The following is a 27,702-nucleotide window of genomic DNA, read 5'->3' as shown; positions in this document are numbered from 1 at the left end:
ACCAGCCAGGGATTTTAGCTCTGGCTGCTGTAGAAAGTTTCCCTTTGATATTTTAGGTCACCATTTCTGCCCTTTGAGCGCTGGGGAAGAACTTTCAAAACATACGGCGTGCCGGTTCCTTCGGCGAGCGTCAAGTTGCATACCATTTGGGTAGCAAGCTTCCCAAAGTTCGCTGCAGTTGCCGGAAGGTCACCCTACTTTATTGCAACGAGAAGAGAAGCTAAAAGCAGTTCAAGCTTTAAACGCAGTAATCGTCGGATTGGCGTCTGCCTTAATGGAAGTGGTTAAGCGTTGTCGTTTTGTTCTCAAGGACATCGAGTCATCTAGCCTCACGCTGCTTTTCGCTCGTGATTCTGGTCAGGTACTGCCTAGCATGCTTTGAGAAAACGGCATACTCGCACCTGTCAAGCATACCTCGTCATGCATACTTTGCGGTAAGCTCAGTCCCGGCGTTCGACCTCGACTACTCAATTAAGAGGTCACTCCGAGTGGTGCGTGCCCTCCACAGTTGGATCAAACTAACTCCCGAGCAAGTGAGTGAAAGCATACTAACGACCAATCCGACAACCTATCCCAGCAGACCAAAACTGTACCACATAAAGACCAGCGAGCTTTTAGATGTAATTTATTTACAAACACATTTTAGATACACACAGAATGAAACATTGATCTGCATGTGAAGCATGTATGTACAGCTAGTTTCAATACACACGCAAACCGCACTAAAGTCAGCTCAAGACAAACTGCACAGCCTTGTTCTTCGGCGCAAAAAACATTGCTTCCTAGCACGGCAAGCACTTACGAGTAAAAGGTTCTGCTCCAAGAGCACCAGTGTTATCAATACGGAAACATGGATGCACTGCAAGTTTCACTTAACTGTAGCAAATACTAAAAGAAGGAATGAAAGGCACAAAAAGAAATCATTTTACAAGAAGTTTATAGGCAACCGGGGAATATCTGGAAGCTCCGACTTTCCCACAGTGTAAACTTGCTACACCTAATGTGATGTTGCAATGAAAAGCCCCTTGCATTTCCATTGCAGCACTTTTAACTGCAGATACTTTCATCAGTAGCTATCCAGCAACAACTATGTTAGCATGGTCTAAATACGACTATTAATACAAGCTGTGCAATAAAGAAAAGTAATAAAAACACGTAAACACTTTTATGCAAAAGAATGGGGGGAGAGGAAGGGCTTCTTTCTGGCCAGCTCTGTGTTGATAACACAGCAAACGTACAATGTGCTGTTTCCTAGAGATCAAAGCGACCAACTAACAAGACCACATAATGACTATTCTAGCAAAGGGAGGTATCAAAATATGCCTTGGCGATAAGGGTACACAGCCAAAGGAATGATTAATGATGAATCTAGTGGCATGGTTTACTAGTGCTCAACAGAAGGAAACATGCATGCATAAAACCTAGCGCATGTCAAAAATGCTCAAGTTGTGACGCTACTATTGAACAGGCCATTCAACTGCTCCAGTCACTTGGAAGATAAAAAATAAAATAAAAATTAGATTCAGCAACATGCTTTACGCTCATCAATGTGCTCAATGGCATGCTTCAGCACAGTCACAAGAAACAGCAAAAGTGGGAAATCAGCTTGCTTGGCAAGCCACCATTGTCCACCAGTGGAGAGCCGTGTCTGCCAGAATGCTCCATTTCTGCAACCAGCATCGACTGACTGCTGAGATATGCAAGTATGTCGGACAAAGGTGCAGCATAACAAAACACCCAGTATGATGTTTTTACACCAGAAGCAAAAGGCTCCAAGCCATGTGACCACTCCTACGTTTGTAAACTTCATAGCATATTAAAAAAAAATACCAAGTAAATAACTGAACAGTGCATTACAAATCAGAAACCTAGACCCTTGTTTTCTCAATTTACCTGCTGCTCCATTAGTAACAAGGTCATTAATTCAGTAAGACTTCAACAGCCAAATATGACCACTCAGATTATATGGGGTATTGTGCTTCAGTGGCATACTTTGGATAAGCAAAGGAAATAGCGCTGACACAAAAGACAAAACAGCAAGCCACACCTGACATACGCACGACCTTTCCACAATTCTTGATTAACATTGCTTATATACAGTGCAGCTCTGGCACAAGTCTATCCATTTACAGATGACTGCCAGTACTGCTGACATACAGAAAAATAAAGACCCCAGGAAGGCATCCACCTGGATGCAAGAGTAGTTGATGGGTGGGCTGAGAGCAGCATGTGGCAATCAAATCTTGTTAGGACTGTACAAACAAATACTGTCCAAGTGAAATTTCAGTGCACAAATTGAAATACTCACTGCAACCCAAGAAGGAGACGGGCACACCCCCAGAAGACCAGCTCTGAGACAAACACCTCTCCCCGTATCCTTAGAGAGTACAGCAGGTGGCCAATTAACAAAACAATACAGATATTGCTATTCTGACTAAAATTTCACGAGGATAAGCAAAAGTGATGAAGGAGAAAGAGGAGGGCATTCGCAATGCCTACGTAGGGCAGAAAATTCTCTGGAAATCACCAGTTGCTACGGGTCTCTGCCAGAAGTGCTGCCTTTGCATCAACATAGCCGAGGAAAGCTGCCTTGTCTGTATGGCAGACCTTCATAAGGTCAACGCAGTCCTGTTCAGCATGGTGTGCATTTGAACGCCGTCCGCAGAAGCGCTTGTACAGCTGGTCAAGAGCGTAGGAGTTCTGCTTGCTGGCAGCCACCGATCCACGTCCTTTCTTGGGAGCTGGTGGCAACACGGGCCACATGTTACGCACGGCCTTGAGTGTGTCACAGCAAGTGAGGCCTGATACCCCCAAAATGCTGTCGATATCGTTGCTGTTGCCGGCAAACTTCAGCTCATCCTACGGAAGAACGAACACAATAAGGGTAGTAAGAGTGCTGAGACACTGTTCTTTGCTTGTTACACGTATACATCACAATAACCTCCAAATTCCAGCCATATTTAGCCAGGCTGACTACTGGTAAATTTCAACAGCTATCTGCACTTTTCTTTATGCATTCAATTCAGTAAACATTTCAGCTTTCACACTGAAGTACCATTCCGTCTACTAGCCCATACGACCACCAGCAATAGTTTCCAACATACAGTAATTAAGTAGACAGGAAAGCCATAAGTATGACCGTTCGAATATATTACCGCGTCCCCTGTGGTTGCTTAGCTCAGTTTTCGAAGCTTCACTACCAACCCGCTACTATCAGCCATGCATCAGTCAGCCACAAAGCAAGAGCCATTTTGAACGCCAACTAGCAAGCTATTTTTTTTTTTTTGTAAAAGAGGCATCTCGCCGTTCTGGTGCAAATGTGTGCTCTCCTCGTTTTCACCCGTGAGGTTCTTCCTGTACGCCGAAGCTGTGTGTTGATCATGAGCTGCTCACAGTCTGCACAGTGAACCCTTGTCACATTAATGCCACCACTTGTGAGAGTCAACACCACTTCCGCGTTGCGCTGTGAAAGAGGCCGCGGAAGCCTTTACAGTTTGGAAGCCGTTTTGCTACGACACTCCAGACAGTACGCATGTACCAGTGCGCTGATGGAACTGAAAATTTTGTAGCTGTTGCGCAGTTTTAACTCAGTCAGACAACCATTGCCAATTTCTTTCACCAATCAAATGTACTATGATGCAAGATGATTTTGACAGTGTGTTGAGGGCGATTTGATAATTTGAATTTCAGATATTTTGGACCTTTTTTCCCAGTTCCTTGAAGTGAATTGACTTAAAAAAAAAAGTACAATTCGTAACTTTTTTTTTTCAACCACACATCCAGTTGGAGACGGCAGGTTAATACAGAAAGCAGTGCCTTTCACCCACATTTTAAGTTGTGCTAATGGTTTGTGAGGGTTTAACGTCCCAAAGTGACTCAGGCTATGAGGCATGCTGTAGTGAAGGGCTCTGGAAATTTAACTCTTTCGTTACCACGGGAAAACGACCATTTTTTATGTCTCAGACAAAATTTTTTTTAGAAAGTGTGATAGATAAAAGTATATAAAATGCATAACAATGATTGAGATAGAATGTGCTTTATGATGAAATTTATTTGAACACATATTCCGCTTGAAAAGCTGTGAAAAAAAAATCAGTTAACACAACAAAAAATAAAAAACAAAAGTTTTGTGATTATGACAATAACTTTCCAAACACTTGTAATAAAAAAATTCTAGAAATTACAAAACAATTCAAATTCTTTCTAAAACATGGCATTAAAGTTTTAAAATTAAAACTTGAATAGTTTGAGCTAGAATTTTTTTCTTTATGCCTTTTGAAAAGGCTCATTTGAGAGCGCCCTTGATATGATTTTTACAGTCCAACAAAAAAAAAATTGGAAGTGTAATGTTATGCGCCAAATGAAAGCTTGGTAAGCGTGGTTTAAAAAATACAAATCAAAACTTAATTAATTTACGCAAAAAATTGAAAAAAAAACAACAACAAAGTATAGGTGCGATATAGCGATATACAGTATGCGATAAGTATAGCTGCGATGTCGCGGCAGAATCGAAATCCGACCTTATAACATCTTTGTCCGAGTCACTGCTGCACGGAGCACCTTGAAAATCGGCTGCAGAGGCTGGAGAATCATGTGCAGCGGGACTCTTCCGAGCGCGCGAAGCACCCGACCTCGACGCGACGCCATGCTCACCGCGTGTTATGTTGCAATAAGCCTATGCTCCAAGGGCACTTCAAAAATGCACGACTGGCGGGGAAATAACGAACTAGGCCGAAAATGGAACTAACCGTCTGAACAACAAACCAGATGCGCCCGCACAAGCGGACAGGAAAAAGAAAGCGAAACTATCAGGCCAATGTTCCGGGATCGGTTTGCGCAGTTACAGCGTCTGAACCAAAATCCGACAATGCAACATCGTCACCAGAGACTGCTACTCGTAGCATAGATAATAATTGCAGTCGACGCAGTAGAATTGCGCGCAGCAAGGTTTTTCCGAGCGCGCGCCCGACGCCATGCAAGGAGCGTCCTTGCCCTACCCTCCGCTTCAAGGGCATTTCAAAAATTCGCGCGTCATGGGAAAATTGCACTCTACGCAGAACTCGAAACTGTAGTCTCCGAAGAACAAGTTAGATGGCGCCACATCACCGTAACGGCTATAATGAGGAGCTCCGGTTCGCATAAAGAGACCGGATCCAGGAATCTGAATGCACAGGCGAGCGCTCTGGGCTCTCGTTGCGCAGTTTGAGCTTCAAAACAATACCTGACAAAACAGCATTGTCGCCAGGGTCCGTGCTAATCGATACATCAAAAATATGTGGTGCAAACACAGCAGAATTGAGTGGAACGGGGTTTTCTCGAGCGAGCGCCATTCCCGATGATGACGGCTTGTTCAGAGCGCCCGACGCTGCACCCCCAACTTCAAGCGCGTCTCAAAAATTGCCGCTTTTTGGCAAAAATATAAACTAAACAGGAAATTTAAGTTCAATGTGGGAACAACAAACCGAATGACTCAGCAAGTCTGTAGCGGCCGCGGTCGTAGCGCTTCGAATTTTTCGATCACCGGTGATCGAAGCACAGTGGCGTGGTAACGAAAGAGTTAAACCACCTGGGGTTCTTTAATGTGCGCTGACATCGCACAGTACACGGGCCTCTAGAATTTAACCTCCATCGAAATGTGACCGCCGCGGGCGGGATCGAACACGTGTCATTCGGCTCAGCAGCTGAGCACCGTAACCACTGAGCCACTGCGGTGGCTATGTCGTGCTAATGCTTAAAGCTATGTCTGCATAGCAAAAAGGTTCCAAATTACTATTTGCAGGCATAGATATCCATAAAGCAAATCACATTTAGTCTTGGATCACACTGAAGTCGACTAACAATCTAAACTTCCGATAAATCAAAGAAAAGTCTGTAGTCCGTTGAAGTTTGAAGTATGAGTCAGTACTCTATATTGAATCACAGTATAGCTGAAGTTGTCCCAGGACTCTTCACTGTCTTTTGCTGCAAGGCAACCAAGAGCAACCAGTCAAGTTAGAAATTTCACAACCTACCATAAGTATGGGGAAGTCAAAGGGGTCTCCATTGTGGGCCAGAAGGCAGACTGGAGGTGTCAGTGATGAGAGGAAAGCACGAATTGCAGGCAGTGCTTTCTGGAAATAGCACTGATCCTTCAAGAGGGTAGGGTCAAGACCTGCAGAAAGCCAAAAACACACCAACGAGTTCATTTATTATTCAGCTTTCCTAAGCCGTTAGTCACAAACATCAGTGCTACCAGGACAGCTGATAATGCCCCAGTAAGACAGGTGTCCTAAACATCGCATCCATCCTTTCCCGTGCTTCATTCATGTTCTTGCCATGATTCATAGACTTAGGTTGGCATCACAAAAACTTGCTGGCACTGGCTGGACTGGAGATAATGCTCTTTTTTTTAAACCTTTGTTTATGAAGTTTGTTACTGATAAGGAAACTATGCGGAATGATGGCATATGACTGCCCAAGCACAGAAAGGACTCCGTGCAACATGCTGAACAGGCCCACATACTTTCCAGACTGGCACCAATGCTAGGTAGAGGAAAAGCCAGAGAGACAAAGAAACAAGAGCTGTGTGAAAAGTTTTTTTCAAGGGGCCGGTTTAAGGGTGGATGTGGGGATCAGATAAAAAAAATTGCGAAAAAAGTCTATTTTTAATAAGTACACTTTTTGGCATCTCTAACACTGTTTCTATGTTGTACTGAAATATTTCACCCAAAAATGAGCTTTAAGCGCTCCAAATAAATGTATTTGTCGGCATCTACACAGACAGTGTGTGCTAGCTTAGAACTTTGAGGCTTGTTTTCTCGAAAGTTTGTTTTGAGCTTAATACCTTGCGTAGCACAGCAATGGGTGCATGGATTTTTACTCCGTTTGTTTTGTTGTGATCACTAAAATGTGGTCTGCGTTAAGACAGTCTCAGACTTACCATTTAGGCTCGTATGTTTGATTACATGGTAATTAGAGCATGATACATTCTAAACATAAAAGAAGTTGCATATTGTGTCCTCAAAAAAAAAAAGCAGATAAATTAAAAAAAAAACAAATTAAGAGTCTTGATTTACAGCACACTTCATAGTAAATATTAAAAGCATTTACAGACCAGTAGCTTGTTTTTTTGTCATGCTAGGTTTTCCACAAGCAAAGCATCATGGGACAACATATAAACAATAATAAAAGGGAACCTACTGAAGCTGTCATTGTGAAACTTTATATATGATTGTCTGATGCTGTTTTAAACCAGTCCGCCAAATTTCATCACTATAAGTTGAAAAATAGAAAAGTTGCCTTCGATCCCCTCATCCCCCCTTAAGCGGCTTTAATGTTAGCAAAAAAAGAAAACAGCTACAACCTCTGGAAACCTGCTTTGAAGTCAGAGGCATGGTCAGGACAGAACACTACCGCTGCGCACTGTTTCTGCATTTAGTTGATACGGACAGGCCACTTAAAACCAGATCCAGATGCATGTGCACAGACACTGAGTTAATCTGCATTCTGCAGCTACCGGCCTCGGCCAATATCAACTGCAACAGGCCAGTGACATCCGCGGATTTGTATGGCGCGAGCATGCACGCACATACACAAACCACTACCAATGTTGTGCTTCATGAAACAGTAGCAGCGCTTGCCTGAGAGCTAGACTAGGCAGGTAAAAGATGATCACATAAGGAGATGTTGTCCACCATGTAAACTGTAGAATACTTCATTGTGCAGGTGGAAGCAATGCAATAAGGACCAACTGATTTTGACTCAACTGCAATGAAATGGCTTATAATGAAATAATGGATATAACAAAGGAATAGGAAGCTCCAAAAGAAGCCTATGTATTTGATATGCTCTTGTTAAGATGTAAAATTTTCCTACAAAGGGATATAAAGAACACCCAACAAACCTCACTGGCTATTTCATAATTGAGTATATTGATTAGTGATGGCGCTGAACACTTTAGTATCCACTCAATGCAGCACCACACAAAACATGTGGCAAACTTTTACTGCCTCAAGTGGGGCCCACACTGAGTACTTCTCTGGATGGTGTCAGCACTGGCTTAGGTGTGATGAAGTTTTGATGGCGGCAGCAACCTTCGGCAAAATTCGGGCACATGGCCTGTTACGCCTCAACACAAGTTGGCAAGGTTATCAGTGTTTTCCCATTTTCCACCTTCCTTGCCGTTCATTGCATGAGAGCTCCGTTTCTTAGGTACTGTGTGCACCTAACGGTACCGACATGCTACTGGTTTCACAAGGTCAAGATTAGTGAAAGCGGTGGGAAACGAAAACTCAAAGTATTTCCGGTTTTTAGACAAGGCAAAAGAAGTGTGCTGGTTGGGCTGACATTTTCAGTTGCTGCACCTATATTTTGCTGTGTTGGGGCACTTGAAGTGCGTGTTGAAGGCTCCCTCAATACAAATCAGCGGCTAGTTAGTTGGTTTATGGGGTTTAGAGGACTCTGAAATGCCTTCTGAGAAGAGTACATAAAATCAATCAATAACAACACTCTCCTCATGAACATCAGAGCCAAATAATACACTTCTACATGCAGTAGACAACCCACTATCACGCGCGAAAGTTGGAGGGACCTTTCCAGTGACTTTTTCAAGGTTGCGCCCTTCTTTGTTGCACATTCCTGTGCAATTCTGTTGAGATGGCTATCGGTTACGTTCTTCCACACGTCACGCAGCTCAGTCAGCGGCGTCAGACAGCAGTGGCTAATTTTGTGCTAAACAAGTATTCGTGTACTTATGTGATATGTTATGTAACTTTTTTCTCGAAAACTTTCAAGAAATTTTGCAGCAAAGAACGAGTTAAAATGCATGTTATTGGTTTCTCTTGACATCGAGGAATGCAACAAGGATAACATTATCACCCTGCTCACCATAGAAGTTCAGTTAGAGGCTTTAGAAACAGGAACAAAAGCTTTCACTACTTCTATTTGCGAAGTAGTGACAGCCGGCTTAATGAATCCATTATAGAAGAAACACAGCTCACAAGACAGAATCAAGCAAAAAGATGCAACACACACAGCGCTGACCTCAACAAAGCTGTGACAGCTTCCCCGCAGTACACTGGTGCAAGAGGGTGCAGAATCCAAAAACAATGAGGAAGAGATTGTGGCTCCATTTGCCATTGCAATCGACGGATCAGGTGCTTTGTAAAGCTTATTCCGCGTTAGGAACACCAAAAATGAGGACAGAATTCTGCGAGCCTTAGAAAAGGATCTGTTCAGGCTTTGCAGCAAGAAATGCCAATCATTATTTTCATGAAGTGAAAGTGTCAATAAATGCCTTTGTATCTCATTCTACAGTTACCTCCTTTAAAAATGTTAGGTGCTATGGATATCAAGCTTATCATGTGTCAAAGAGGTTGCACTTTACAGTAAAAGCTTGTCAATACGAATTCCGTGCTTCCGCGATTTCTAAAATCACTACACCGTGGCACCACTATGTTGACCACTATGGCTGAACCAATTGCATGAAACGTGATGCAAAGTGCACCGGAAGACCAAGACAAAGACATGCAGTAAACATCAGCAAAGGCTCCAATTCGTTTGTTTTGGGCATCGCAGTTTCATGCATGACTGCATGGTTTCGGATTCAGTGTGCCAGAGATGCCACAATGCTTCTGATTTTCTGTATCTCGCCACTGGTGATGTCATCTATTGCTCAGTAACAAAAGCTAACACAGTAGGCTATTGAAGCCTTTGAGACTAACAATTACAAGCAACAGCTGGGCACAAATCTCTGAGGTCATGCAGCTAATTGCTGCCACCATGCCATTGCAGTGAGTCCTCCTCCCCATCTACCCAGACCCTCATTTCGCATGCCACTATTACCCTCTTCACATCTCCTCCAAAGAGGTGGCACAGCCTCTCAGGAGCGTTGCTCGACTTGCTGCGTGTGCAGGCCGCCGTGTCGTTCGAATTATTGGAATGGAGCTTGGACGGCTCAAGTTGTACAGTTAGAATTAACGAGGCTTGAATTAACGAGCTGTTACTGTACTTCTGTGAGCATGAAATGTGGGAAACGAAAGAAACAAACCACACACACACACAAATGCACTGGCAGAAGAAGAAAAGAGAGACCTAAAACAATCTTATTTAGTTGTTTTCTGTGTGTGTGCATTTAAATTTACATGGCCATTGAAAACAGGATAATAGGAAAAAAAAATATGATGCTCACCAGACTTCTTCACAGCCATTGGGTGCATAGGAGCTACTGGCTTCAGGCACAGCGTCAGCTTGTTGGTCACGCGGAACTCAGCCTTGTCCTGCTTCTCAAAGTGGGCTCTGGTTGGGTGGACAGAGAATAAAGGAAACTTGCTAACTACATCAAACCATTGCTAACTTTTACAGATGATAGCCACCTGCTGTTTGTATGCGCAGCAAGCCTGACCATGTGAACCTCGCTGCCTGGCAGCAGGCAACAAGGCCCAAGCAACAGCTAACCTACAACTACACACAGATCTCCTTTTAGCACACCACATCAATGAGAGGCAGCTGTCTATGCACCTTCCTTACAACCCTTATTCACTTCATAATGCCTTGACAGGTGCTGAAAGAAAGGTAAGTGAGTATTATATAGTTACCAATTGATTTCCCAAACTTTGAAAGATCCAAAAAATGGTCCAAATAATCTAACGGTCTCAAAATATACGTAACAAAAAAAAAAAAAATCACTTTGCCAAGAAAAACTGGCTTGAAAATTGGGAATTTTGCCACTTCCTAAGTTAGAGTTTTGATAAGTCAGAGCCATGCTTTCGTCATGTCATCACTGCGCGTGTCAGCACCACACCTGATGTCACCGATGCCGAAATGTGCGACGTGGCCGTGGATCATGCCGCGAGCCGATTCCACACTAGTATGCTATAATGCATGGCCATTGCTGCCCGAAGCGAGGGCAGAGATGGCTGCGAAGACTGATGGAGGGAATTCGTGGCGTTCTCCGAGCTGCACGGACACTGTTACATGATCAATGTGATTAACTTGAGAGGAAACAATGATGTACCAGTATTGCCAAGCCATTGAGTCTGCTGGAATCCAAGGTTGTGCCTTCCACAGTAATGATGACGACTAAGACTTATGGCAGTGACATCCACCTGCACCCATGTTAGAATGAACTTTTAGACCCTACAGAGTCTTGGTGCTGCCTTTGCAGACTAAAAATCTAAACTCTGCAGTTAGCAGAGTCCAAAATATTGGTTGTGAATATACTGGAGCACTCTTTAGGGCTTCAAATTTTTTCACGAGTTCAATAGAGAAGATTGCTTTTTCTGGTTTTTGCGCAAGCACTCTAGAGCTACATGCTAGAATATGGCTAAAGTAAATAGTAATAGGTAAGGCACAAGAGGAATTTGATCGCAAAAGCTAACTTAATACTGAGGACATAGCAGTAGTGCTAAATAACAGGGACGAAGGGAGAGAAGACTGCACAAACGCTAGTTTGTGTAGTCTTCTCTCCATTTGTGCTTGCTATTTAGCGCTACTACATGTCCTCACTATCTAAGCACCAACTAGCCCAGCTTGGTGCCTTAAATACTAACATTATGGCTATGACTGTACATGTTCCTACGAGGTGCACGACAGTTCTTCAGTAAATTCAAAGACATCACAGAAGCATGAAAAGTCTGTCAGCTGCTTGAAAAGGGAGCAGTATCTGCAATGTGTATCCGTATGTGATGTGTTCTCCTGCAGGTAGCGAGCATTCTGATACGACTGACTCTAGACATTACCACTGACATTACGAACAATGAAAATGAAAGATAAAATCTGGTGCAACCCATTTCAGGTCAGAGCTGAGGAGAAGACAAGGCTCTCCAGAAGGAACAATAAATTGAATTTTACTTATTTATTGCATTGTGCTCCATAGGTCACTGTTGAACCCTTTACCCCAGCTGCAATCTTCCCTTATTCATACCATATTTACTTGAATGTAATATATATACCGTATAAACGCGTGTAAGGGCCGCACCCCGTTTTCCCGAAGGCAATGTTAAAAAAAAAAATAAATCCGTGTAAGGGCCGCACCCGAACTTTCCATGACACAGGCGGGAATAGCCTTCTAAATGCACAATGTCGCAGTCACTAACGAATTCACACCAACTAGCCCAACTGTCTTCCATGTTCTAAATGCACGCGCCGTGGCCTCCGCGATCGGCTCCGGCTGCGAACAACGGTGCGCTCGATCGCTAGCGCTTGATCGCGGAGGCCAAGCACGCGCACAAAGAGCTTCCAAAAATCGTCCGTAGATATCGCCCGAGGCCGCAGTCATCATCACCGTCAATCCCCCCCCCCCCCCCCCCCCCCCCCCCCCCCCCCCGCGCGACTTCCCGCTATCTAATCAGCATCAGTATCGCCAGCTCCAGCCTTTTATGGCGGCTTAGCGCGTTCGCCGTAGTTGTGGCTTTCGCGTGCTGCCGCCGAGTAAGCACCTTATCAGCTACACGGCTGGGAGTTAGTTCTCCAACGCGGCAAGCGTGCGGCGGGCAGGGGGGAACTCCACGTGGCCGAGAAGTGCGTCCGATGACCGTGCAATCAAAAGGGTGCATTGAGAAACAAGCTGCAAAAAACGCGCTTTCCGAGGCGAGCCGTTTGAGTTTCCCGAACTGCTCTGCTAGTGATGGAAATGCAGAACAACGGCTACGCGTTGACAGCGGACATGCTGCGCGGCTTCTTTGGGATGAGCGTGCACCAGAATAAATGCCGTTTATTCCCTGATTGCTGTGTTTTTGCTTAAAAAAAATTTTTTTTTTCTAAATCGCGTGTATGGGCCGCACCCCGAAAATTGGCTCCCGAATCTGGAAAAAAAAGTGCGGCCCTTACACGCGTTTATACGGTATTATTTTTTTACTGAAATAAAGTGAAGAGATTATAATCAAATATCACATGGAGCCTAAAGCATACTATGCTGTATTTACTCGCACATTGGTTTATGCGGCATGCAAGTTGGCCCTTAACTTTGGGAAACGAGGGAAAAATGCAGTCAGAATGCCGAATTGGTTGTCCAGCAGAAGCTCTGAGCCGCAAATACCGAAAAACACACATCAGAGCAGAAGCCAAACAGTCAAACTCTTCGCCAGAGACGGCACACTTGCGTCTCGAGTACGGATTTGACGCACCGTCCCACGTAAAGGCATTTGTTTCATTCCCTGAAAGTTCAGCAAACTCCCTCAACGTTAGCAGTGCTAATGGCAGTAATCCACTTTGAGCTTGGCTGTGTTATTGGTCATGAAAATGTGAATTCACTCCTTTCCTCACGGTCCCTAGAAATACTTGCTAATCTGCCATCTCCCTGCTCCTTCCTATGGAGAAGGGTGTCCGCTCTCGTAACGCATGTGGCGGTGGCGCTGCCTGCACTCAGAGCGCGGTCGGCTGCCTCGTTGCCGTCACATTACTGTGATGCGACCATGCTGCGGGTGGTCGTAGTTGCCGGCTTCGCGTGTTTTTTCTTTTGCTTGCCGCTATGGGAACACTTTGAACCATGGTTTCTATGCATAGTTTTCTGAAGCTGTATTACCCTCGCCAACAAGACGAATGTCGAATGCATATCCCTTTCTGCAGCCAGCCCAGCAGAAAAAATCCAGCTTGTTCACGTACAAACAGCACCGAATGCAGCACACTGTCTGCTGCTTAAATATACCTAAAGGGCATACTTACAAGTCACATAAATCGAAACGAGAAACGGACGCTTAGGAAAATTAAAACCACATCTGATGACACGAACGGTGAGCGGCGTGCCTTGAAGTAGACACACAGAATGAATGAATGAAACTTGATTACAAGGGAAGGATGGCTCTTGGAATGAAAAACTGAGCCACTGCAGTGGCTAAAATTGAACGTAATTTGAACTAATGAAAGTGAAAAGAAAATGCACTACACTGGGAATCTGAATGCAGTCAGGTGGCGAGATTAGGCCTCTTTTATTGTTTTAAAAAATTCCCTGATCACCTCCTGCCTTTTCTCCCAGCAGGCAATGAACGACACCTGTTCTAAACCCCAAACAGTGGAAGGTCTCTTCTTCCCATTCAAAACTCGGGGAGCATGCTGGTTTTTAGCTCTGAATTTCAAGAGTTTTCAAGAACTTTCAAGGACTCGCCAATATTTTTTCAAGAACAAACAAACACTATGGTTTATGGAAACAATATTTTCTGCACACCACGCAAGTAACTTTTTTTTGCACAAAGCACTTTGGCCAATAAAATCACAACTAAAATTGCTTCCCAGTCACAGCTTTGCCGTAAGCTCATATTCCTAAATTTTCTGGCTCAACATCCACACTAAGAATGTTTTATGCTTTCTCTATAAGGCAGAGGTCCCACGCTTGTGTGGCTACTGGCCCTTTTTCACAATGTTTGTGTGATCGCTATAGTCCTCCAGTTTATGATGCCACGTTGGCTCAGTGGTTATGGCGCTCGGCTACTGACCGGCCGCGGCGGTCGAATTTCGATGAAGGAGAAATTCTAGAGGCCCATGAACTGTGCAATGTTAGTGCGTGTTAAAGAATCCAGGGTGCTAGAAATTTCCAGAGCCTTTCACTATGGCGTCCCTCATATCCTGAGTCGCTTTAGGACATTAAACCACAATAAGCTACAAACTAAACCAGAAAAACAAGTTTCAGCTCATTAGAAAGATAAATGTACTCATGAGTAGAGTGAACTTACGAGTTCAACTTTCCTGCTTTTGCATGCGTGCAGTGCTTCAGAAAAATTACTATAACAAGAAGAGGGCTGCTTCGGCAGCATTTAAATGAAATGTTAGTCGCTGTACGTTTATGGCCGTTTTTGGCTCCAGCGGAGAATTATTTAGAACTGGCGCATTAAAAGAGATCAAAAATAACAGAAATGAGGCATATTAGAGGCTTAATAGCTCTAACTGACGTAACGCGTGCATATTTGCCATGTGCTTGTTACGTTAAGTTTGCAAAACTTCGTTGAACTGCATGCAGTAGTTCTTAAGTTTTCATCGTTCAAAGTTAACAGACATCACAAAAGCGTGCCCCACGAAGGTCTGGTACTGACTGGGCAGGCCTCCATGGGTCGAATTTTCGTGGTGTCGGTTAACTTTGAACAAGGAACTCTACTCGTGTTAACAGTTATTGCTATTAATGCATACCAATTAAATGCAAGTACACTTATCTTTCTAATGAGCTAAAACTTTTTTTTTTTAAATCATGAATGGGAGGACAATAGTGATCCCACAAACATTGTGGAAAATGGCCACTGGCTGCGCAGTCGTGCTGATAAATTTGGACAAAAGTTGGGGCAGCTGGGAGGGCCGCAGCAGCAACAATGATAAAACAACGTCCCACTTGGTGTGTCCCACCCTAGTCACCACTGTAGGGACTTGGGCGTCCCAGTCTGCTGCCTCTCTCGAGCAGACCCAAGCGAAGAACAGTCGATGCGACGGTAAGTGAACTGACGTTTATATACAATATTTACAAGGCTTTTTCCAACGTATGTACAAGGGCCATGAGCACAACGGGCTTGGACGAGGCCCTGCGGAGAGCGTCTCTCTGCCACGATGGCGTGTCTGCTGCCCGTCTGCTGTTACGACGCGACATCCCACCGCTGCCACCCCTGTTACACGACTTTTTTGCCACAAAACTCGGCTGGCTACATTTATGCCCCCCTTTTGTTCCCTCTTCAACAAGAGACACGTGTGGGACACAAGAACTCTAAAGTAATTAACTCAAAGTGCCAAACGCATGTAACACACGAAATAAATGAATCGACAATAAATTTGGGTCTCTTGAGATCACTTGGGCAGGATAACCATCGGCTGGGGTCACCAATGAGGATATCAATTTTGCCCCGATCTAAGAGCGAACATGACAGCTGTTCAGAAAGTTACCAAATGTAAGTCATGAGGAGGTCGAAGGCAGCCTTGCTCAGAATGCAACGGCTTAGTGCGTCTACGTCAGCGTTTAACTCGCTTCTAACGGACGTCAGACAATACTCGCTACCGTGGAAGCTAATGTCTTTGCCTCTTTCGCTGTAGCTGCGCTTTCCTCTCTCTCCGTACTTGTCGTTCCAGTTTCTACGAGAAGAAGACAAGAACGAGTTATTTTCCCTAACTGACAACTTGTCCCTTTCCTTACGCTTCTCACGCCAGTCGCGGTGTTCAATTTCGACTGCGCAACGCTTCCAGTTGGACCGTCCTTTCTTTTTCTTTGCCCGTGGTGGCAAGTGAGACTTTCCATGAGTCTTCAGTTCCTTGCGCACCCTTTTGCCTTTCCGCTCAATGTGTGGGCCGCATCTACCAGGCCTTTTGATTTTACGCCTACTAAATGGCGTCGTCTCAGCTCACGGCTGTCCATCATGATAACCATGCTTGGCGAAGCGCTTAGACGCTTCCTTCTGGCCAGTTAACTTGTTACCTCTGTCACCACGGTCCCACATAAAACGGCACGCGCGCGCAGTGAAAACGCGTGTGTGGCTCATGAAGCGAAAGATTGTAGCTACCCACGAAATACTTGTGAAAGATTCAAAACTGGCCAAAAATCATTGGCTGCACCAATGCTACAGCACAAATATTCGTACAAAGAGGTATGAATACATATGCGCGCATACATCCATACCCAATGCTGAGTCCCTCAGTGATAGATTCAGTCACTGTGGCACAGATTCTACACCTTGCTTGGATCAAGCAGTGCCATTCTCCACAACTATTTATTTAAGGAAGCCTTCATTATCACCGATTACAAGCAACAGTCGAGTATGAATCTAATGCTGCTGCTCTGAGAGAACCACCCTTACCGTCATTCACCCGTCCTCTCCAGCCTAGCACACCATTTCTACCCTCTCCAACCCTCTCGAGTTGGCTACTTGCTTAGACTGCCCAGGCGCGGAGTTCGCATTATGGGTGGCGGAACCGATTCTGGAGAAGTGAGGAGCGCTTTGTTTACAGAAGAAAGGCTGGACATTCAAAGTTCTACTGCCGTCCGCTATAGTCACAATGGACAGTTTGTTGTAATACTAAGCAGAAGTCTGCTGCAGAGTTTCCCCAGAAATTGATTTTTTTTTTTTTCGGGGGAGAGGGTGTTCAAATTTCTACAACTTGAATAGAAATTGTTCACACCTTGTGCCGCAAAAGGCTAATTGACATTTTAATGAAGTGAAGCAGTCAAATAAATGCCTCTGTACCTTATTCAACAGTTACATTTTTCAAAATCAGGCGGTTTGAATCATATGTTTTCCCGGGTAATACTGCTGCAAAGCTTTGTAACGTTAATTTGTTTATGCTCAATGTGACCAGATTTATCTCAAATGATTGCAGCCAGGCAGAACCTGTCCTACATTGTATGCGACTGTTGCGGTTACTTTGCGTGCTGCATCACGAAAGTTCGTTGTCAGCTTTAAATTGAGCATCGTCAAGAGTGGCGGGCATCCTGATCTTTGATGACCACTGAGCAGACTTGTGCTACTGCCGCCGCCGAGTTCAGCTTTTGTGGACGCAAGTCAGCCAAATAGAGACTTCATTCCAGTGCCATGTCAACTGCTTCGTCTATTGTCTAGGACGTTGTCACCACTATGTGACAATACATTTTTTGCTGCATTTTGCAAACTATCAGCGACGCCCTATCTACACATTAGGTTGCTTTATTTAATGTCCAAACGTGGTCAGGAGCCCTCCAATGCTTGTGGACACTCCTGAAGGTGCCAAGTTTTTGTACATTCTGTTGCTTTCTGCCCAAGTTAGCAAACTGTGATAACCAGAACAACAAAGGCACACTTGAGCGGCTACCGTTTAAAGTGAATTCTTTGTCACACAGATACCAATTCAAAAATAATTGCAGGAATCGGTGTACAGGAACAGGTGTCACTTAATAAAGAAATTTCAAAACACAAGCAAACAAAATGTTGCCTTCAACTTTAGTTTTCGCGGGGCTTTCCAACCCCCATTTCACACTTGCAATGACGTAACTGCCCGAGTACGTCACGGAAATTTGCATGCCATGATTTCCTGTTCACTGTATCTCGTTCTAGCTGAAGCTGACGGCGTTGTTTCTCCCCCCTTTTTTCTTTTAGCCACTCCACGCAAGCGCACCTCTACTGAGCTTCAACTTCGCATGAGCAGTTCATGTTAGCAACAAGTGCAAGTGACAGGTGGTGGCAGCTGTCAAGCACACATCCTGCCACTTCACAGATGCAGTTGGTGCCTCAAGGAACCGGATTGCTCCAGCGTTGTCCACCTGGTCATTTTTAACCAGTTTTCTGGGTAGGAAACTATTTTCAGGGTGCTCTGCAGAGGGCGCCATATCTTGTGCGAAGGACCAATTTCCCAGGGTGAGAAATCTGTGGAGGGGCAACCCAGGAGCACCTTTGCCGCTGAAGCAGCCTGGGACTGCACAGTGTGTGTCTGTCTCATGGCAGTGCAAAATACAATGTGAATTTAGCAGAGCACATAAAAATTGCACGTGCTAAAGGTGTGCACACCCGCCAAGAAAGCACGAGGAGGAGACCGGAGCCAGCTGTACAGATACATAGAGGGCAGTCGTATGTGCTATGTATTAGGAAGTAGGATGTGTACAAAGACACCCAAAACCCTTCGATGTTAGATAACAGCCAGAACATCTATTGGTGTTTTCTGTAATACTTGCTTTGCAATGCCTTTGATGAAGTCAAGCGTGTTCTGGTTTGGTTTAGTTTGGTTTGTTGGGGTTTAATGTCCTGAAGCAACTCAGGCTATGAGGGACGCCGTAGTGAAGTGCTCCGGAAATTTCGACCACCTGGGGTTCTTTAACGTGCACTGACATCGCACAGCATACGGGCCTCTAGAATGTCGCCTTCATCGAAATTCAGCCGCCGCGGCCGGGATCAAACCCGCGTCTTTCGGGTCAGCAGCCGAGCGCCGTAACCACCGAGCCATCGCGGCGGGGCTTCAAGCATGTTCTGTCGATCTAATACAGAACACTACAACGCGTTTAACACATTTCTATCCATTGGAGAAATTCACAGTGGCTTTTTACAGTGGATGTGGCAACGGGTGGGTATTTGATGATTGAATGAAAAAATTTGCAGTGAATTTTTTTTTATCCAATCATCAAATGCCCACCTGTTGCCATATCCACTGCAAAAAGCCACTTCTGTATGGTGATACTGTCAATGTCATGATCTTGTCTTTTGCCCTGATACCCTCAAGAACTACGGTGTGCCTGGTAGCTGCTAACCAATCCAACAAGCTTCAACAATTAAAGCCTTTTCGTCAAATGTTTCTTTTGCGGCAACTGATGACTCCTCACCTATCCACAGCCACCATGGCCAGCTCAGTTATGCTGACTCGCTGGTAGCTTGATGGCAGGCCTGTTGTTTCCAGGTCAAAGAAGACCAGAGTCTTGACTGGCTCAAGAAGCGCTGGTGACAACTGTGCTGGCGCCAGTGTGGATACGATGGCCCGCTTCTGCAAAAAAGAAACAACCAAATAAAAAGCTAGTCCACAGGTGCAGTTCAGCCGTCTTCCTCACATATGCCCAGGGAAGGAAAAAAAAAGCCAATTCCTTACTGCATCGTTTCCTTATTTGCCTCAAATTAAATCAGCTTCTGCCTCCTATATTAGGTGTCAAGGGAAAAAAAAATTTCAGCGGATTACCCGCTGCACTTGACAAAATCTGGAAAATAGGCATTTGAGCAGCATGGGCAGATGCACTGTACATTATATTAAAACATGCTGACGTTACTGTTAAGTTTTGGCAGTTAGATTGCTAGCTGTGCTGTGCCCTACATGAGTACAGCTGCTCGAAGACCTTCCTCAACATGAATGGCACTGTCCAGGGCACCTCACTGGTGAGAAAATGTTTATGCACCAAATTCTATAAACAAAATGAGTCTTTGCAAGTGCTAAATGTATTCCTGCCTTAAAAAGAAAATAATGATAACAACAACAAAAAATGAAAATGTTGGCTGAAACAAGATTCCCAATAAATAAAAAAAAAAACTAAACACGTACACACAATAAATGAGTAAAAAAAAATAATGTCGCAGGCTTGTCACGTGGTAGTGGGCTAGCTCTCGGGTATGAAACAACACCGATCTGTAATGTAATCAAGACGCGGTGGTGATTCTGTCACTAGCTGAATCGACCGGGGGGTGTAAACTAGGGTTAGCGCACGTAAAAATACACAGAAACAAATGTTTTCAAGGCAGTTTTCCAATTTTACAATAAGTTTATGAAGTAATCTTTTTCTGAATAACCAGGTACATCCTAGAACAGATTCCGAAAATATTTCAAAGGAGATGTATCTTTGGTTTGGTCCCAAAGCGACTAAAGCTATGAGGGACGCCGTAGTGGAGGGCTCTGAGTATTTTCAACCATCTGGAGTTAACATGCACAGATATCGCACAGTACACTGGCCTCTAACATTTCGCCTCCATTGCAATGCGACCACCGTGACCAGGATCGAATCCGCATCTTTTGGGTCAGCAGCCGATCACCATAAACACCAAGCCATTGCGATGGCAGAGATGTATTTTTAAAACACCATGACACGCTTGTGTGGGTGTTGCCACCTGCTGGGGGTAAGAGGCGGGAGCGCGACCTGTAGAAATTCATGTAAGCAAAACTTTCTGAAGTATTAAGGTGAAAGCCTTGTGTTTGCGTCAGTACTCACAGATGGTACACAAAATCCCAGCGATGGCAAGAAAAATTTGGTGATATCATCAAGCAGCCATAGAATGCACACAGCCAGCCGAGTGGCGCAACTTCAGACAATCGTAATATAAATTGAACTGTCATATATATCCACCACTGGTTGATCTCAATGTGGTGGCAGTATTCTCGACTACATTCGCACCAAAATTGTGAGCAACCGTGCGTCGTACAGTGTTCTGGGTGGGGTCACATGATTTGTCTTCGGATATACCTTACACGTCTTAGTCAAGTTGGGGGCTAGCTTGCGGCAGGGGTTCGAACCGATGACATATGCACCTTCAATTGGATGCCTTCCCAGATTTTACCTCTTCCCTTAAGGCACGGCTGAGGTGTCCAACGAGATGTCGAGATGTGAGACAGTTACTCTGCCCTTTCCTTTCCTCAAAAACCAATTTGCGCCTTAAAGTTGCCAAGCGAAAATTCGTTGTACACCACTGCGGGTGGTGTCATATGGCTTCTCGTTTCGTATAGCACACATTTCTTCAGTCAGGTTGGAGGCTAGCTCGTGGCAGGTATTCAAACCGAGAGTCCAAGTGTTTCACTCGGACCTTTGTGGAATCAGCGTTCGGAGGTGCATCTTCACTTCATTCCTCAGTGCACAGCTTGCGTAGAGGTTGAACACTCACGATGACACACTAATGCTTTCACCTTCACAGCAAGTAAGCAGCCTTGAGTGTCCTCAGAATTTTCTTTTTTCACAGAATAGCCATGGAGGTGGCTGTTTGTGAGTAGCTGGCGAGTACTTTGAAGAGTGTATGACAAAGTATGCCATATCATTTTGAAGTTAATTGTTTAAAACACCACAACAAATTGTGTTGTGAAGCTGGACATACCCCCAAAAAGTTCTCTATCTGCTGGGTGTTTCTCCGTATCGCACAAGCTTCTCCTGCAGTCCAACAATGCTACCACGGAAAGTACATTCTCTCACAAATACTGCCGTCTGAACGATCGCCAGGTTTACATTGTTACAATGAAGACAGTCATCAAACAGCATGGTAAGCGAGCCATCCAGAGCAGCCGACGACCAACACCATGCTTACACACATAGGTGGTGCTGGCGTACGCTGGAGCCAGCAAGGGGCATCGTCTGCACTGTTGTCTGCAACAGTGTGTGCTTCTCTTTCGTTTGCTTGCCACGGCATCTGGGAACTGCTTTTTCAACTAATGTTGCCTAGCTTGAATGACTATCAGTGAGCAAATGTAGTGCATGCGACAGCATGTAGACTGCAAGAGAATGGAACGATTCAGGGAAACAACCAGCGGAAATAGCGCCGTTTGGGGGTGCATCTGGCTTCACAACATACATTCATTGCAGCGCTTCAAAAAAGGTAGCTACGAAATGATGCAGCATACTTGGTCGTGCTCTCCTCCACAGCACTTGGCAAATGTTAATGAACAGCTGCCTCCACGGGTACTCTGTGAAAAGAGAAGAATATTTCAGGAAGTTTTGATTACATACGTATGTGTTTCTATGGATCGCATGCCCGCCCTGTACTCCCAGTAGGGGTGATATGCACACACATGTACCAGTGTTTTAAAAATAAATTGCTTTGAAATGACATGTCATACTCCCATAATGTGCTCTAGGATGTACCTGGTTATTCTTCATGCAAGGATGACATCACTGGCACACTGTGAAATCGGAAAATGGTCTTGAAAACTTTATTTTACATGTATTCTTATGGGCGCTGATCCTACTTTACACCTCTAGACAGCTCCGGCCGCGGTCTTTGTGGGTAGCAGTGGCTCGCAGCAGATTAGGGCGACACCTCCATGCTGCGCGTCCCCTACACCAATGACATCAGTGGGCAGACAGGGAGAGCTTGAAGGCTGGCCAGTCTGCCCACTAACATCAACGGGGTAGGGGACGCGCGGTGAGGTGTCGCCCTAATCAGTTGCGAGCCACTGAGAGTAGCGATTTTTTACTTTTGAAATTAAAAGGTTCATGCAGAGCTTTCAAACTAGACTCGAAAACCCACAAAGACCCCCTCTACAGATCTGCTGCACTGGATTATACCCACCTAAATCATTTCAGGGTCCCTTTAAGGTTTGGTTTGGTTTATGGGGGTTTAACGTCCCGAAGCAACTAAGGCTATGAGAGACGCCGTAGTGAAGGGCTCCGGAAATTTCGACCACCTGGGGTTCTTTAACGTGCACTGACATCGCACAGCACACGGGCCTCTAGAATTTCGCCTTAATCGAAATTCGGCCGCCGCGGCCGGGATCGAACCCGCGTCTTTCGAGTCAGCAGCCGAGCACCGTAACCACTGAGCCACCGTGGCAGAGCGTCCCTTTAAGGATAGGATGTTTTCTGCCCGGATAAGCGGACAACGAATTGGTAAATGCACCTCAAACAGAGGCATGCCACAAGGTTCAGTTTTAGCACCTTTGCTATTTAATATCGCACTCATACCATTGGCATGGAAATTAGCTGAGATACTACCAGAGGTGCAGTTCATAATTTACGCAGATGGTGTCATGATATGGTCAGCTCATAAACAGCTTGAGACAGAATTTTTATCTGCAAAAGGCCTTAAATACACTACATGACTTCATCCATGATGCAGGCCTGGAACTGTCACCACAAAAGTTCAGCTACATTCATGTTGCAAACCAGAATGGAAGAAAGCAATTGCCAACTAAAAGAGCCATGCTAAATATTAGAAATCAGCTCTTGGGAAAAGAAAAAAAATCACAAATGACAACGAATGTAGAAAGAACAGTATTATCATTGGAAATCAGGCATTACAAGAGCTAGACGAGTTGAGAGTCCTTGGCCTAGACATTTATAAATCTGGCAAAGGAACACAGTGGCTCCATAGATGAAAAAAGCAGCAGCGACTTCCTTGCACTTGATCAAACGCATTTTGTCTGGAGGAGGAGCCCGAACGGAGATGGCAAGACATTTTGTACAATCAGTGCTCCAGCCCAGGATACTATACCAGGCCCAGTTCCAAAGAGGCGGCAATGGGTGGAGTTGGAAACAAATAGGAACGCAATGCGCACCATCACGGCCTTACCAAAACATACCCCCATCCCGATTCTCCAGGAATTTGCACAGCTGAACACACGAACTAATTGAACATAGAGAGAGAAAGAGAATAAACATTTATCATGTAAAAGGAGACTGCAGCAGATTGTGGGTGGGGTCCTCAGTCAAGGGCTCCAGTAGCTTCCGCTGACGCTTTAGCAACTGGCGCGTCCTGGCCTTCCAGGGTGCCACTGGCCAGCATCCCCTCCCACTGTTCCAGCGCCGCGTTGGGCAGCTGTAAGTGGTTGCATTTAGCTGTGCATGTCCATGTAATGTGTGTAAATGTAGGAATACCACCACACCAGGAACAGGTATATGCATATAATGTTGGGTGAATGTGGTGGAGATTGGGGAAAGGGGTGCGAGTGAGAGGCAAGAAATCTGAAGTGAAAGTATGTTATGCCCATAGCACGCTTGTGCAATGGGGTGACAGTGAAAACACCTACAATGGCTGACCCCCTTTGTGAGAATTCACGACTAATACGACGAACAAGATGACAAAAACCTCATTGTAAAGAAGCGACGAGAACCCTCCTCTGGTTGATGTGTGCCCAGGAACATGCACTGCATACATGGATGCAACGATTATAGAAAAGGGTGGCAGAACAGCAGCCACTAACTCGATACACAGAGAGCTAAACATACATCAAGCATACGAATCAGACCACCCAGACCACCTTGTGATGGAACTTTATGCAATCCGCGAAGCTACGAAGGCCATAAATAAAATAGAGTCTATAATAGAAGCCCACACCCATACAGACTCCTTAGCCGCCATAAAACAACTGAAAAGAGTGACAAAGAAGCTATTTGTCTCTCAGGAGATCCATGCACTCAATAAAAAACCAAGATATACGTCCAGATACACTGGACACAAGACGATGCTGAGAACGTTGAGAAGAGAAAAGTAGACAATCTTCCACACCAATCCAAACACTAATGCATCTCCCACCAGGCTCCCTTTTGATGCCCGCTCCGCTCTACCAATCTTACCATCCTCTGCACGTGCCCTCGTTCCTGTGTGCACTTTTCCCCTCCCTCGTAACTTAACGAGATTGGAGGAGGTATCCCTTAGAAGGACAAAGGCTGGGGTGGCCCTTATCCCGTCGGTCACATGCCAATGGAGTCCTCAAGAAGAAGCAGGACCCACCACCTGCTTGAGCTGTTCCACACTGACTGCGGAGGTGGATGTTCACCACCTGCTATGCACTTGCGCAGGGACAAGGGCTTCAAGGACACGAATATTGCAGCAAGTGGGACTAACAGCAACAAGGGAGGAGGATTTCTCAAAGTGGCTGACCGACAACAGTAAGAGCAGGAGCCTTCTCCGATTCCTGCACGAAAATACCTTACACGATTTCCTATAGTATATGAACCCAAATTATGCCTTTATGGCAAGCGTGCAAAAAAAAAAAAAAAGTGCAGGCATAGCATCAATCAACTACTGAGCAGCACTTGTTTGCTCATTATTCCTATGTTTATCTACAAGCGGTGTGACATTCTGCAGGCTGCCAAATTCCAAGCAAGTTGGCATGCTTTACTTTGAAGAATATTCTCTACGGAAAAGAAAAAGATCAGTAGCTACGCCATTCTGGTAACACTGAATCCATTTCGTGAAAAACAGACTGGCTAGTCCACCATCTGAAACATCTTGCAACAATTCATAATAGTTCCGGCAAAGGTGGTAACTTCTTGTCAGCAAACCAGAGAACACATCATTTGCAAACGCATCAATATTGGCTACAGCTTACCTGAACTGTCTGTTCAGTGAGTGTTTCGACAACAACGTGCGGCTGCATAGGCAACGCTGCTTGTCGTGCTGGCCTGTCCGGTGACTGTACCTGCAGAGGCCCTAATGGACTGGCACCCGGCATGGACACAGGAAAGGTCCCATTGAATGACGACACAACAGTCCTGGCTTGTACTTGGGCTGGTTTTGAAAGAACAGAAAGCAAAAGATGAGACTGTGTGTGCGCATATATTGTTACAGGTTCTATTTACAAAGGCAAGGTACCGAACTTCCTCTTTTTCTGCAAGCGCACTTCTTTGTTGCTCCTTCAGGGTCCATAGGTAGCGCGTGACACACACACACTTGAAGAAAACTGATGTGATGAAGAAACACTGTACTTTATTTGACAGTGCATTGCTAACCTAGACCTAGGAACTTTTTCTGCTATATAAATATATATTTGTTAAAGCAAACATTCTTGACTCAATATTTCGATCGAAGGACCAATCTTTTTCAAAAGTGATTTGTCTTCGCTGATGTTTCTCCTCTTATAGGGGTTGGACACAGAACAGGTGAGCAAAAAACAATAAAGACCACAGAAATAAGTTGATAAGTAAAAAATAAATACAGGAAAGGGAAGTGGGAGCTGCACGAAAAAATGGAGAGCACGCAGAACATGTAAGCAGTAGGGAAAGACAATATCCAGATGCGATCACCGCTTTGTTAAGTACTGCACGCTTGCTTACTGACAGGCGTGTCCAGCTGAGCTGAGATGGGCGAAAAGCGTGCGTGGCCACGCTGAGCCCGCAGCTGTCCAGACCACTTTTGTAAGTGGCATCAGCTTGCAAGTTACATCTCAAATAACTCGCAACAGAACAGAAAAATTATTTGCTGCACATCAAATACTTCGTAAAGGTTAAGCCACACCTCGAGCTACAAATTTTACACTATAAGCCCACCCAAGCATACAGCTCACTTTATAATTCACGCAGCGTATGTCATCTAATCTGCTTTTCCTCCAGCACGATGTGTCATGTCGATCACATGTACTCGAAAGAAGCACGATAAGACGATCGTATACTATCGGGGACAGAAGTAGACGCGCAGCCGCTCGCTCGAATGCGCCACGGTTTCACCAGTCGCCTACTGGTCCGAGAACGGCGCGCCTATTTCGCACGGCAAGGGGTGCTCGTCTGAAAGCGTCTGCCTCGTCTCTCTTGAGCTCGGTGCGAGAAGCAGCCCACACGATGAGTTGACAAGCTGGCGTCCATCCCAGCACATGCTGCCACTCTGATAAGGCGCCTGCAACATTAATTTTTTTTTGTCGATTTTAGCGGCTCGTAAGATGAGCAAAATGATAACGCGGTTGCCTGCAAGACGGCAGCCATATGCGCGCGACGAGGTGAGACCCAAGCACACATATGCCGATGTCGACCAGGCAAAAAAAAAAAACGTAAACAAACAGGCATCACTGTGATTGCACGATAAATGAAGCCACTGGCCACTCAACGGATAAGCTGATAGAGGCATAATAGGGCTAATATATTCTAGTTCACTATAATAGGGCTGAAAATGTTCGCAGACGTGGTGAAGCCGAAAAACAGCCAGCGCAACAAAGGATCCAGCGTCGCTTCCAAGTTTTCGAGGTTCCCGCGCAAACAGCAATGTCAGGCGCGGCACATTCCTTCCCTTTTCTAGACAGAAAAAGCACGACAATAATATCGCACATGCACAGCGTTTCATAGAGCCTCCAAAGCAGAAATGAGGCACAGCCAAAACATTATGCCGAGGCTGGTAGTGGAAAAAAGATGCGCAGGCCCTCACACACGAATCTGATCTGAGGCAAGCTGAAATGCATCACACTTGGCGAACGATGGAGAAGAAAGAAATGCAAATGTGCGTTAATCTCACCGTGCGCACGACATGTGAATACGTACTCATATTATACTCCATCGTGTGTGCCAGCTTCTGCCTGATGAACAGCTTCCCTGTTGTCTTTGAAGTCCTCGGTCGACACACGAACCACCACCTCCGGCCTCTGTCGCCTCTCTGACGCTAGATTTCGCGCGAAAAAGACGATCTGTGGCGCGAAACAGAGTGGCCAGACTAATTTGTGTTGAGACCACGACCGGTTTTATGTTGAGGCTATCTGCTGAAATGTTGAATTTTGAGCGCAAATTTTTCCATATTTTATGACAACAAATAATACGCAGTTTAAAAAATTTTAAATAAGACGACACATTTTTGCGATCAAAAACTCGACATGTTACGAAGTTACTCAAAGCAGTTTCGGTTTCGAAATTGTTTAGCG

The 27,702-nt window shown here is 45.0% G+C and overlaps 1 protein-coding gene across 1 annotated transcript; it reads right to left on the bottom strand.

The window, feature by feature from the left end:
* Positions 1-609: 609 nt before the first annotated feature.
* LOC149354010 (three prime repair exonuclease 2-like) lies at positions 610-27,442 on the bottom strand. The gene is made up of 6 exons (XM_089583000.1): positions 27,329-27,442; positions 25,414-25,592; positions 19,226-19,383; positions 10,169-10,275; positions 6,012-6,151; positions 610-2,859 (listed from the first exon to the last, which is right to left on the bottom strand). The coding sequence occupies exons 1-6, from the start codon at positions 27,342-27,344 to the stop codon at positions 2,524-2,526; spliced, it is 936 nt and encodes a 311-aa protein (XP_089439126.1). The 5' UTR covers positions 27,345-27,442; the 3' UTR covers positions 610-2,523.
* Between the last annotated feature and the right edge of the window lie 260 nt (positions 27,443-27,702).

Source organism: Amblyomma mixtum, chromosome 3, assembly GCF_055824585.1.
Source record: "Amblyomma mixtum isolate Tamu chromosome 3, ASM5582458v1, whole genome shotgun sequence".
NCBI classification, from domain to species: domain Eukaryota; kingdom Metazoa; phylum Arthropoda; class Arachnida; order Ixodida; family Ixodidae; genus Amblyomma; species Amblyomma mixtum.
This window is presented reverse-complemented; position numbering and strand designations above follow the sequence as displayed.

Bases quoted from the DNA above. Each gene is read 5' to 3' on its own strand.
- LOC149354010 (XM_089583000.1), bottom strand. The intron at 6,152-10,168 runs GTGAGCATCATA...GGCTTTCTGCAG, and splicing joins AATGGCTGTGAAGAAGTCTG to GTCTTGACCCTACCCTCTTG. The intron at 2,860-6,011 runs GTAGGTTGTGAA...GTTCTTCCGTAG, and splicing joins TTGACTTCCCCATACTTATG to GATGAGCTGAAGTTTGCCGG.